The sequence below is a fragment of the Lactuca serriola genome, chromosome 4, assembly GCF_051521515.1.
Source record: "Lactuca serriola cultivar US96UC23 chromosome 4, Lser_US96UC23_V15, whole genome shotgun sequence".
Lineage (NCBI taxonomy): Eukaryota > Viridiplantae > Streptophyta > Magnoliopsida > Asterales > Asteraceae > Lactuca > Lactuca serriola.
This window is the reverse complement of record NC_136411.1, coordinates 5,790,851-5,805,016: the sequence shown is the minus strand read 5'-3', so window position 1 is coordinate 5,805,016 and position 14,166 is coordinate 5,790,851. Positions and strand designations below refer to the sequence as shown.

At 35.7% G+C, this 14,166-nt stretch overlaps 2 protein-coding genes across 2 annotated transcripts; one reads left to right on the top strand and one right to left on the bottom strand.

Moving 5' to 3' along the window:
- Positions 1-1,869: 1,869 nt before the first annotated feature.
- Positions 1,870-3,526, bottom strand: LOC145100958 (protein JINGUBANG-like). The gene has a single exon (XM_079038107.1). The coding sequence runs from the start codon at positions 3,453-3,455 to the stop codon at positions 2,079-2,081; it is 1,377 nt and encodes a 458-aa protein (XP_078894233.1). The 5' UTR covers positions 3,456-3,526; the 3' UTR covers positions 1,870-2,078.
- A 1,295-nt stretch (positions 3,527-4,821) lies between these two features.
- LOC145098004 (putative pectinesterase/pectinesterase inhibitor 23) lies at positions 4,822-9,018 on the top strand. The gene is made up of 5 exons (XM_079035690.1): positions 4,822-6,567; positions 6,943-7,011; positions 7,073-7,123; positions 8,548-8,631; positions 8,758-9,018. Exons 1-5 carry the CDS (start codon positions 4,822-4,824, stop codon positions 9,016-9,018), a joined length of 2,211 nt encoding a protein of 736 aa, XP_078891816.1.
- Positions 9,019-14,166: the final 5,148 nt, after the last annotated feature.

Sequence of the window (14,166 nt, the reverse complement as noted above, 5' to 3'; positions counted from 1 at the left end):
CTAAACCAATGGTTAATACCAAATGAAAACTTTTATATATTTTTATGCTTAATGTTTTTATATAATAGCTCATAGTTTTATATAACTGATCGACACAAAATATTAGAGGTTTATAATTCAGTTTTTAAAAATAAGTTTGGAGGGTTTTGACATAATTAATATCATTATATTACATGATGATATTATTCATTTAATTGATTAAATATAATTATAAATTATTAAATATAATTTAATTGTTTCAGTTCCTATTTGAAAATTTCCTAATATTTTATGGTCTCATATCCCTACCATTTCATATAACATATTTAGTCAAAGAACATGCAATTTATGATACCGCTTGAATAAATTCTAGCTAAAAGTCTAATACACGATTACATGATTGATGGTTGACCATACATATAAAACCCCTACTAGCACTTGACAGTAAAATACAACTGTACTCAAAGTTGCTTTAAAATAAAGAAATTTTTAATTTTAATTTGTGTGTTTAGGAGTAGTAATGTATATGCATAACAAACTTAAATATAATTAACATTAGAAAAGAAATCAGGAAACATAATATGAACAACAAAGTTTAGCAACAGTGAAACGCGGACATATAAAAAGTTTGTAATCAAATAACATAAGTTTAGTCATAAAATTAGGTATATAATAATTTTATGCATAGTCATGTATCTTTAAATGTTCAAAACTATTTCTGTACTTTAGTTTGCTAATTAACTGATTAAGTTTGTATATGTATTATTTCATACAGTGTTGACTAATTTGAGTTGAATACAAAGAAATAATAGTAAACCTGTGATAATATTATTTAAATGACATATGTTTATTTATACTTTTCGAAATCCAGGCTTTTAGATTTGAAAATATAACCCTAAAAAGCAAATGGGAAATCTTTAAGGTTTGTTGACTTATGAAAGATGTTCCACATGACAAGTTGCTCAATTTATGTGTTGAAGTGTGTGTATTTATTTAATTCCATTATTTGTGGCTTTTATACCACTATCATGTAATTATATTATGCTACATTTGTCTATTTCTTTATCATCGTTTGCTAAAACAATTTGAATTTATATTTAAACGGGAATAATAATAATATCAGCATCCATTAGTACGGGATATAATATTTACTTACTATCAATGTAATATATCTCAAAGCTAGTCATTAAAATATGTGAAATTCGTGGTTAGATCATCAAATTAAATAAACATCATAAAATATACTATATGATTATTACGTACTTAGTTGAATTTTAAATCTAAAAACATTATATTATGCTACATTTGTCTCATTCTTGCGTATGGTTTGAAACTTTGGATTTTGTTTTCGGATCTCAAATGTAAGTAAAAAGCAAACACAAGGGACAAAAAGGTAATTTACTTAATGTTTATTATACAATATACAATGCGCATTACTAGTTGTACCAGCTTATAACATGAACAATGCTTATTGTAATGTACAATAAGTCCAAAATTTGATGGTTGTTATCAAGGAGATTATATTAAATCCATGCAAGGTGTAGACTACTATACGAGTTTGAGTGCACTCTACATATCATATCCTACACACATAATTATTTCCGCTCCTCCAATCACTTCCGACATTAGTGATTAATTAATTAATTAATCAAAATTTAAATTATCATTTTTATAGATTTATTCCTCATAATCCCATGTCATATTCATGCACTTCGGTCTAATTTAGTATATAATGTAATATAATGTTTATGTATACATGTATGTACATGTTTGAAATTATGTATGTGTATTGTTGTGACATCTAGAGCCTAGCAAAATCACTCGAAAATTGGGTATTCAAACAAGAACAAAGGTAACATGAAATCACGTGATATGTAATCAACTCTTGTCAATTTCACCCAAAACAAAACCTTAAATACAAATTAAACAAATCATTAATTGGTAACATAAAAAATAATCACCAATTATGTACATCTCATCCAGTTTTCAGTTCTTGGTTCTACATGTAAATAACTAAATTAACCCAAAACAATTCTCAAACTTTTTTGTATTTGAATTACACACAATGATAGTATCTCATAACCAAAACGAACACGATTTTATGATCTTAGTTTGAGTTTAGATAGATGACTTGACATCGGACTTGCAATATTCGAGACCTCAACCTTCCATACCTTAATTTCACCCGCAAAACTTCCGCTAAACACTTTTACTGTTGATGCAGATACAGATTCCGATAAAGATTCTTCTGATGAATCTATATCTGACACCAACGATCGGACGGGCTCTGTATGCCCGTCCAATACAGTCAAACAACAGAACTTGCCGTGGGACCCACGTTGCCAAATCCTCACCGTACGATCAGCGGACCCACTGAATAATAAATTTGAGACGTTGATGAGACAAAGTATTGCTTTACTATGGCCCCGCAACGCTCCGGTCACCGCCATATGGTTTGCACTGTCCTCCTTTTCCCACACCAAGATTGAACGGTCACAGGCGCCAGAAAACAGCACTGATCCGACGTCGTTTAGCGCAAGTGCGTTGACAGCTGACTTGTGCTTCTCCAACGTGGCAATGAGTCCATGTTTCTTCTCGCCAAACAGTTTTCCCCATACTTTAATCCGGCGATCGGCGGATCCGGTGTAAATAGTGCCGTCGGCTGCGACCACGACGGCGTTGATTGCGTCGTCGTGTGCTTTGATACTCTCCACACATCGGAAGTTTGAAGTTTTCCAGATTTTCAAGTATTTATCCCATGAAACCGAACACATTAGCTGATTATCTATCATCGCTAGTCCAGTGACGGCGTCGTGGTGTTCGATCCATAACCGCCGTCTATGACGACGGACATTCACGTAATTTTTATTTAAAATCGATCTCAGCAACCGATCTTCCATCGTCGGCAGCGTCGTGGCGTGTTTGTGACGTTTGTTTTCTGTTAATTTCCATACTCGGATCTTACTATCCTGATGAGCAGTAAAAACTTTTCCGTTGTGAAACGCAACAGATTTAACTGAACCAGACGAAGAGTCGTTGACGCTGAAGACATCCAGTAGCGCGAATGATGTCGTATCGAATACGTGAATGAGGTTGCCGGAGGCGGCGTAGAGGAGGTGGTTATGGACGGCAAGGTAGTTGACTCGTCCGGGTGGGGAGGGTTTGAGGGAGGTTAGGTAGCCATGGGAGACGGCGAGGTTGAGAGTATCAGGGGAGAGTTTCTGGAGGGAAGGGACGGAGGGTAGAGTTTGAAGAGAGAGGTTGCTGTGGAGGCTGCTGCTGTAACTGTAACTGGTGTCGAGTGATGGACTGGTGGCTGTGGTGGTAGTATCGGAGATGCTACTGCTTGTGTCGGAGAATAGGAGTTTACCTGGCGGTGCTCCATACTTTTGTCGATATGTTATGGTGGTCGTGTCGTCGTCTGTAGCTGTGCAGATGGTGGCGGAGCAGGTGGAAAGAAATGAACGTAATTTCATGTTGCCGCCCGCCGGAGGAGATAGAGGGTGTTTCGAAAAGAATGTGTTGATGAAGAGATGAAATGGTGAACTAAACGAAGGAAACGATATATAGAGCATGGATAATCTCACAAACGCGAATATATTCTTTTTCTATCTTTTGTACTTTTCCTATTTTTATTTTGTTATTTATTTTAGAAAATTACAAATATTGAATTATTATTCCCACATTTAAACAATTACTGTCAATATTTGGTATCTTTTTTGGTTTCTTATGTTTTCTTATCGCAATTCTTAGGTAATTAGCGATTAATTAAGCTACGTACATTTAGACATAAATAATTGTCTTTGAACTTATGTGTCCTTAAGTTGTTGGTGTAAGTATATATAAATATTCGTAAGATTATACGCATGAGAATTTAGATATTTGATTGCTGCAGTTCTTATTGGCATCAATAAATGAAAAAAGAGGCGTAAATATGTGAAGTTTGTCTATCTTGTTCTGAAGATATTTATAGGGAAATTATTATTTATTTAACCTGATTAGGTGAAACATACGATATGCATGTTTTACAAACTCCAACTAATAGAAAAAGGTTGCTTGATCAATATATATACAATGGACTAGTATAAGTTCAATTATTATGCTAGCTATAATTAAGAATATTTAAAAAGTTTTATTTTATCCTTTCATTTGTTTTGCAATTTGGTGAACATACCTTAGCTATTAGTATTTACCGTTTCATTCTTTATGTTGGTGCCCATTAATAACGAATATGATTACGTATAAAAATATCGATATAAAAGATACAAATCAAATAAGTTGATGATTAGCATTTAACGAGTAGTTCCAAAATTAGTAATCTTCATATATATATAACCCGAATCTAAGAGGAAAAATTTTGTTACTAATTTTAATTAGTTAGTTAAAACAATCATATATTCCAATGGATGCAGGTGAAACTAGCTAGTAATAAAATGGAAAAGAAGTGGCCTCGAAATGGTATATGGAAGAGCATAAAAAGGGGAGATGCTTAAGGGTTGATGGAAAACTAAAGAGAAGGACGGCCATTGCTAATTTTAGGAAGAGTTGCAATATACATTCAATGTTTTTAGGAAAAGTAGCAAAATGTTTTTAGGAAAAGTATCAAATAAGTTGCACATGCTTCATTCGTTTGAAATAAATAAATCTGATAGGAGAAAAGGATACAAATTAGAGGGAAAAAAAAGAAATAGAAGTGAACTTCAATTAATCTCGGTCTCCATCTCCAATAAGTTTGCTTGTTCCATTGATGCATGCGGAACAAGCAAATCTTTTTGGTTATTGTTTGTCCCCAATACTACTAATAATAAGTAAGTAAGAGGATATATATTATTTGAATTGAAGATGGCTAATCATTTAGTACAAGCCGTGTTATCATTAGGGTTCTCGATTGTTGTTATTCTTTGTATCGTGGCTTTGGTGGCTAGAAATGGATATTTAGAGGATGATGAGCTGATAAACACCAAGGCAGTCTGCATCATCTGTAAACCAACAGAGTACAAAGACGCATGCAAAAAGGCATTAAGCGAGGTGTCCAAGAACTCGTCGTCCACCAAGAAGGATTACATATTTGCTAGCTTCCATAGCATCCAAAAGGGCCTTGATAAGGCTTCTGAGTACGCCAAGTCTGGTGGCTCGGAACTTAAGAACTGTGAGAAACTATTAGGTGACGCCTCAGAAGCATTGGATCAGGTTCTTAATGTGGCAACGAAGAGCAAAATAGCGACTTTGGGAGAGCAGGCCGACCCGATGCTTGTGTGGCTCACAGCTATCCGTGCATACCAAACCACATGTGTCGAAGAGATCAACGACGAAAATCTCAGAAAGGAAATGAAACAGGAATTAGACGATGCCAACAAACACACCTTTAATACCCAAAAGATCGTCTACTATATCTCTGATATCCTCATGGAGTTTGGGGTTGACATGGGTAATTTCCATTACGCAGGACACCGCAGGCTTCTTGATCTTGATGAGGATGATGAGGGTCCCGTTCGGTTTTCTGCTGCTGACCGTACCCTTCTCGGTGGTGGTTGCGACGACGAGGACGAGGATGATGAAGACGAAGACAAAGACAAAGACAAAGACCATGGGATGTTTAAAAAATACACAAGCCAAGACTACTTCAAAACTCCCGAACCTGAAAAACTTAAAAAGCTTAAAAAGGGATCAACCATGACACCCGATGTGGTGGTGGCTCAAGATGGCAGCGGTGATTTCAAGACCATCAAACAGGCCCTTGATGGGTATCCTTCAAATCACAAAGGAAGATATTTCATATATGTCAAGGCCGGTACTTACAAGGAGGGTCAGATCACCGTGAAAAAGAACCAATGCAATGTTTATATGTATGGTGATGGTCGTGACAAGACCATCATCACCGGTGACAAGAGCCAAGAAAAAGGAAAGGTCGGGGCCACCCAGACCGCAACTTTTGTTGCTGAAGGCGAACGGTTCATGGCAAGAGGTATAGGATTTAGAAACACGGCCGGTCCAGATGGGAACCAAGCGGTGGCATTCCGATCCCAAGCCCCCAATACTATCATGGTGGATTGTAGCTTTGAAGGTTACCAAAACACTATATACTATCATGCCCATGACCAGTTCTACAAGAATTGCTCCATCTATGGAACTGTGGACTTTATCACTGGAAGCGGGAGGGCTTTCTTCCAAGATTGTGAGATCTATATTAGGAAACCAGAAAATGGCCAAAGCTGTTACATTACAGCAGACGGAAAAATGAAACATGTAGAAGCTGCAGGTGTAGTGCTTCAGAAGTGTAAGATCAAAGCAGACAAAGAACTAGATTCGGCCAAGGGAGAAACCAAGAGCTACCTCGGTCGTCCATGGAAGCCAGATGCTACAGCGGTGGTGATGCAATGCAACATAGGTGATCTCATTCAACCACAAGGATGGAGCACATGGCTTGAAACAAAGAATCACAAGACGTGCATGTTCAGAGAGTTTTACAACAAGGGACCTGGCTCTGACACCGATGATAGGGTCAAATGGAAAGGATTTAAGGTCATCAAAGATAAGAAATATGCCGGCTATTTTACCCCTGACCCCTTTATGGATGCGAAATCTTGGGTGCGTAACGGTGGTATTCCTGTCAAAGCAGGATTTAAATATTAATTTAATTCATTCATGTTTTTACTTTTTATTACCATCAGTTTTTATAATTATATACATGTATACATAGGTAGAGTTTAATATCATATTTTACCCTTTCATTTCATGTAATATTATACTTATATACATATTTACTCATTTTGGCCATAATAGCTTAAAGTTAGTGGATAATTTATATATCTATGAAGAATAGATATATAAAAATCCTTTGTAATGCATTATATTATTGATGATCATACTCTATGTTATCATGTTAAAAATTGTGATCCGATGTATTTTTGTCGTTGTATTAGAAAAATCTTTGGTTGATTATTTGTATTATTGGATTATTAGCTAAAAAGGTATAAGGATATCTTTGCAATATTAGGTTTTACAAATCTGCACGTTCTCTTATTGGATACGGTATAAAATATTACTACATACAACCTATTTCATTTTGACATGTCATTAGTTGGAATTTCAGCATAACGTCCCAATAAGTGGTTATTCATTATCAACCTGTGAAAGCCGAAAGGTACATCGAATTTTGAACCTTGCTTATTTCCATATAAGAAATTAAATCGCTTTCTATAACCTTACAAATATTTTTACCCGTTAATATTATTACAATATTATTACAAGTGTCATCAATTTATATATTTTTTGTAACTATCTCACTAAAAATATATTAAAAATGTATCAAATCAAATTAAATTGAAAGTTGGAATGATAACAAGTTTCATAATATTAGTTTGGATAGGAATATTTATAGGAATAAAAAATAAAAGTTAATTTAATTTCTCTTTCCATATACATAAAGTTCACGATGCATGTCTTCATCTTTCAGTTTATTTATTTATTTATTTAAGGACAAAATTTTATTTATCACCTCCACACAAGACATTGAACTCATTACCACCTAATTAGTTGTTATTTAGAACCTTCATGATTAGAATTATCATCCACTTCAAGGTATTTTAGCTAAAATCAAATGCAGTGTTTGTTTATATGCAAAGTTGTGGCTCTAAATCTTCACAGGTTACTAAATTGATGGTCGTTTTCAAGAATAATCGCATATTTAGGTATATAATGATCTATCCGGTAATTTGGCCCTATGAAAACCGTCTTGGAAGGGATTACAACAATTATTGTTAAGAAACGTTGATCTTGTTAAAATAATTGAGTGATGATGATTACATAGAATTCTCTTTTACATGCATAGACCATGTCTTATTTTTATTAAATCCAATTGGATATCTACCTTAGATCATCCAGTATACTTATAACGAATATATTCATGATCAACCTGGCTACTAATCATTATAGTGCACACCATCTCAGTGCTTAGTAGTAGCAAGTGGTCGTGGTGGATTGTGGTGCAAACCACGGAAGCCCACATCCAATAGATTTCTTTCTCTCTCTCTCTCTCTCTCTCTCTCTCTCTCTCTCTCTCTATATATATATATATATATATATATATATATATATATATATATATATATATATATATATATATATATATATAATTATTTGCTATTAAATATTTAATCCATTTAGTGGTGTGTATACCGATCTTTTAGTGATTGTGTGTGGTGATAATGTGGCACCCACCACTAAAATGGTTAGTAGTAGGTATAACAGATGGTCTTATATGTCATCTTTAGAATGACAACAAACATATTTTCTGATCTACTTCTAAATTATACAACTGTCGGGATAAAACTTAAACCATCAACAAAGACGGAACTCAGATATTAAAACTAGGGACCAAAACTATAATTTTAAAATAAAACTGTATAAACATACAGATCCATTAGACAACTAGTATCATTCCGGAAAGATAATTAATAGTTTGTTAATGTTCATTATAATAATAGTTAAGAACTTAAGATAAGTAATAGTTTGTCAATTAAGTAACTTCATGTACATTTCATTTTTTTAGAATATTATGTTTGATAGGCACAACAAGAATACAAAGTATTAGGGACGTCGTTTTTTGCGACGACAAGACCTTTAGCGACGACATCAGATAAGTCACGCTTGGTGTGGCCGCTAAAATGTCAATGTCGTTGTTAATAACGTCATCGCTAAAGGTATGGACCAGAGATCCGTCGGAGACACGCTCCTTTCAATCTTGGCCCTTGGTTTGAAACATGATCCAATGGACAGGGTTTGTTCCTGTGGAAGGCAATAGAGACGACACATTTAGCGGCGACATGTCGTTGTTATTGGTGTCGATCCGTTGACCCATATTGGACAAAATCTTGGCCCTACGATTCTCATGTGATCCAACAGTCGATAATCTCCGGAAAAGGCACGTTGAGTTCCCTCCAGATTGTCGCCGCTAATAGCCTCCATGTCGCCGCTATTAGCGTCGCCGCTAAAGGGTTGGCCCTTTTGTTCAACTTCCTCTTCCCATACGACGTATAATCTGTCAAGAATCTCCAATGGGTCTCTTCGACGATGATTTGCTACATCACCGCTGACGCCACTAGTCTCCACCGTCGATTGACCTCCAAAGCCTACTCCCACCACCAATTAACCTCCAAAGCCGACTGTGAATGCTTTTCTTCAAAACCCGACGTTTGTGACGGCCATTGAAGACATTTTCTATTCGTTTAAAAACCAAGTCAACAACGAGGAAAACAACGATGAGGAAGATACAGACACATAGTATTTCTTGTTTTTTGTTATGGATGATGTTGTTTTGGATTTATTAGATAGTTTATGGATGATATATTAGATGTTTATTTGGGATTTATTAGATAGTTTATGTAATGTGGTATATTTGATGTTGATGTAATGTGGTATGTATTTTTATTAAAGCTTCCTTTTATAATATATACAAATTAATATCATAAATAAATTGCTTTTAAAAAAACATTAGCAGCGACACCTTTAGGGACGATATTCACCAATTGCGACGACAACTGATTCCGGGAAAAGAAGCTGGAAAAACTCCGACCGGTGTTCGGAAAGGTAATAGAGACGACAACAATAGCGACGACAGTGACCATTTAGTGACAATGTGTATTAGAGACGACGCTATTTGCTGCGACAAAAGAGTATTAACTACGAGGTACTAGTGACGACATGTCATCGCTAAATGTATTAGCGACTAGGGATGAGTTGTAAAACCGGAAAACCGAAACCGGAACCGGTATAACCGGAAAATGATTAAACGGTTTAGGTATTGGGTTTCAAAATTACTCTTATCCGGGTTCCGGGTATTTCGGGTATGGGTCCAACGGGCCCGGTTAATCCGGGTTTTTGAACCGGTTTTGTTTAAAAAACCAGAACCGGGTTTAATGGACCTGGTTCGGGTTTAAAAAACTGGAACCGGGTTTAATGTGGAACCGGAATAGGAAACGGGTATATTGTGGAACTTATTTTTCATTGAAAGTACTAACTAAACCAAAATTTATAGAATAAAACCTAAGATTTCTATTTCTTCCCAATTCAAGAAAATTGTCGCACACTTTTCAAGTTTGAATTCAGGATCAATACAATGTCATATGCTTGTGACTTGCATTTATTGTCAATCTCGTTTGTTTTTACTTATATGAAATCCAATTATGTCATGCTGCTAATTATTTACTTAGTATAAAGCTTTTTAGTAATGCTTATTATGATGACAATTAACACCTTAACACATCAATTCGTGCGGTCCAATTCCATGTGGTGGACTCATCCCAAAAAAAAAAAAAAACAGGTTATATTACGAAAGCTGCTAAAAAGAAACTTGTCATTTTTTTATTTTGTTTCTACCGGTTGCACTTTGCAGTAAAGAAAAATATATATAAATTGCATTCCGTATAAATTGCAGCCCTCAAAAATATTATAAATCAATAGCTTGTTGCCAAAAAACAAAACTATTTTTTTTCTTTTCATAACATGTTATTTTTCCATTTTATAAGAGAAGCTAATATGTAATTTTTTGCATTTATATTTTCCGGTTTCCGGGTCCATCCGGGTCTAATACACAAAACCGGTTCCAATTAGTAATTTTCGGTTCCAACCGGTGCCATACCCATTTTACCCGGCCCGATACCCGGAACCGAACCAGTTCCTGTATGCCGGTCCGGTTCTCGTGTCTTATAATCCGTCAATTCCGGTTTTCGGGTTTTCTGGGTCCGAGTCCAGTCGGATCGGGTTTGGACCCACTTACATCCCTAGTAACGACGACAAGTGGCATCAATTGTGACGTTTTTTGTCGTCGCTAAGGGTACGTTTTTTTGTTGTGAGGATCTAAAATTTATTTTTAGACATTTTTTAATTAAGAAAAATTGTCCGTATACAATAATTTTTCTTCATACACTACAATTTATATTTAGAGGGTTTTATATTACAACATTTTAAAACATAAATTATTGAATACGGAGAAAAAAAACCTTCCATATTAAAAGATGTTTACATTTGTTTTTAAGTTTCAAAGTTAAAACATATGATAGTTACTAAACTATTATAAAAAAGAAAACTGATAATGTATTTGTTTTGATTCATATATAAAATTGTAAACTAAACGAGGTAGAAATATATAATTTAATAGTTATGGTCAACGAGCACCAGTTAATCTCATTAATTGGTAATCATTTTAATCTAAAAAGTTGCCACTAGTCTTGCAACTTGCCATACTTAAATATTAAATATAAACAAGTAATATACTTAAATATTAAATATAAACAATTAATAATAATTTATGGGAAGTGATTCGTACATATTTTGTTATATATAATAATTTATATATTTTATAGTTGTACAATACAACCTTTTAAAACATCAATTATTGTGTATGGAGAAAAATTGTTATGTACGGATCAACTCTTATGACTTATACCAAGTAAAAGACACAACAACGATAATCAGGTACTTCAATTCTATGAAAAAAATGTATCAGTTACTTCAATTTTGTGAAATATATATATATATATATATATATATATATATATATATATATATATATATATATATATATATATATATATATATATATATATATATAACATCTAATAAGATATATGATGCGGCCTGGTCCTTCGGTGTGGTGGCTCTTGGTTGCCACATAGTGGTTTTGATTGTTCCCGAAAGACCTGCTAGGTCACAACAGGGGAAGACTGGGAAGAGACTCCGAGAAAACGCTCTGACGGTTAAGTCAATGACTGAAATGCGAGTGTATGGTTTGAGCTGAGGGAGAATGGCTTACTGTTCGAGGTGGCACATGAGGCGTTTTATACTGAGGCCTCCTGCGAGTCCGTACGGGGACAAGGTCGCCAGGTCCGACAGGATCCGACACCTTGAGTGGCTAATCGTGCTCCTTGTGAGAGTGAAACGATTGTAGGTTTACAAGTTGATTTAAAGGGGATGGGAGAACGAAGCGACATGAAAGTAAACGGGTGGAACTAAAGGGACGCACATAGATCAACCAACTTGAAGGGATACACGGTGTTTGATTCTTGCATCAATGTTTGTACTAAATAGCTCTTTGCATTAAAGTGTTGTAAATTATCCATACATTATATGTGACAACCGTCAAATTCTGGTCAAGTCAAAGTCAACCAGTCAAATCGGTCAACACAGTTAACCCTCGTATACTAGGGTTTACGCTATGCAATTACAATACAACTCGCTATTCTAATAAGAAATCATCAACTGAAAAGTTTGCATATCTAGATTTCCTTAACCTAGAACTGTGGTAAGTGATGAACCAAACCGATAAAACAATGTTGCATACTCATCGGGAGTGTGTAAGATCCTTAAACATGGCTTAACGAGGCTTGCGGACCTTGCGTTGCGAAGCCAAATACTCAAAAAGGTCACAAAAGAAGCCTCTCCCAAATCTCTCTCCGTATGTGAAATCTCTCCAAGTATGTCAAATCTCTCCCAAATCTCTCTCTGTATGTGAAATCTCTCCAAGTACGTCAAATCTCTCCCAAATCTCTCTCCGTGTGTGAAATCTCTCCAAGTATGTCAAATCTCTCCCAAATCTCTCTCTGTATGTGAAATCTCTCCAAGTATGTCAAATCTCTCCCAAATCTCTCTCAAAACCCCTTTTGAGTTATTTTGATCATTTGGGGCATCCCGACACTTGACTTGGTGAAAAACCACTCGAAACGGGAAGATTCATTGGAAATTAGCCTTTTTGGACCGAAGTCCCTTTATAAGGACCAAACTCTTCTTAAGTCGAAGCCCCAAGGATCAAGACCGAAGTCCCCTTGTCTAACCGCAGCCAGCGAGCCGCAGCCTCCGAACCGCGGTCATCAAACCTGGAGCACCACATCCGAACTCGCCTCCGGTCCTTCCTGACGAACCCGCCTGCGGCACCTCCTCGGACCGCAGCCCCTTCCCCTTCGGATCCACTTCAACGACCAAACCCCACTTCGGGCCTAAGGCTGTTAAGACTGGAATCACCCTCCTGACTTCGGATTTTCCACCTTTTCACCCGATTTTCGACCACGACTCCGTTTTAAGCCCGTTTTTAATTATTTTAACAGGGGATTTTCACCCAAACTAATATTTTGACATATAAGGTCCCATATATCCATAAATTCAACATATTTTTAAGGAAATCCTTATCTAAGAATAAAATCCATTAAGTAAGATCTTGTGGTGGAGTGTTGACTTTGCCATAGTGTTAGACACAAGCAACCACTCCCATACTCACTCCATGACTAACCCACACCCCTCCCCACCATACCTGGTCATTCAAGAGTACTTTTCCCACTCATACTCACGTTCTTAGAGCTAGAACATCCACCCTCTCACCTCACACTTCCCTTATTCTCTTATTTTTCATCCAAGGATCACACTCCAAATTCTCTCATAATTCTCTCCCAATTTCGAGACTTCCAAGGCTGATCATCAAGCTTTTTCCACTCTTGGTAAGTATAATTCACTATTCTTACGATTATCAGACATCCTCCTACTCAAAATCATAAGAATCTTACCCAAACATCGTCACCTTCATGTAGGTTCTCGGTTCTTCAAGGCATCTTCTAAGTGTTCTTGAGTTGAACACTTCTCTTCTTCAACATCCACCCACTGAAATCACATAAAGTGAGTTCATACCCCTATCTTTTCACGTTTTCTTAAGTTTTAAGGGGGGGGGGGGGGAATACAAGTTAAAACAACAAGAACACAACTAAACTCTTCCAACAACCTTCATCAAAAAAGTTGGACTCCATTCACGGACTGTTTTGGGAAACTTAAACATTTTAGTTTTCAAAACTATACTAGGTGCAAATATTTCAAGTTCTTAGCTTTAAAATAACTACTTGCACATCTCCATACGATTTTTCTACAATTTATGGTGATTTTTACAAAACTGCCTATCATTTCAAGAACGAATATGGACCAGTCTATGATTATGGACTTTTTCACACAAGTTAGAGGTCACTAAAAATCATAATAAAATTTATGAACAAACTAGACTCATTTTCAAAACTCCCAGAATTTACGGATTTTGATTTGGACCTTTGATAATTTTTCTATAAATTTTCTAAGAACAGCAATAGAAAATGTTAACAACAGAAAAATGTTATCAATTTCATTCCACCTTGTAACTTGCTGAGCAAGGTGCAT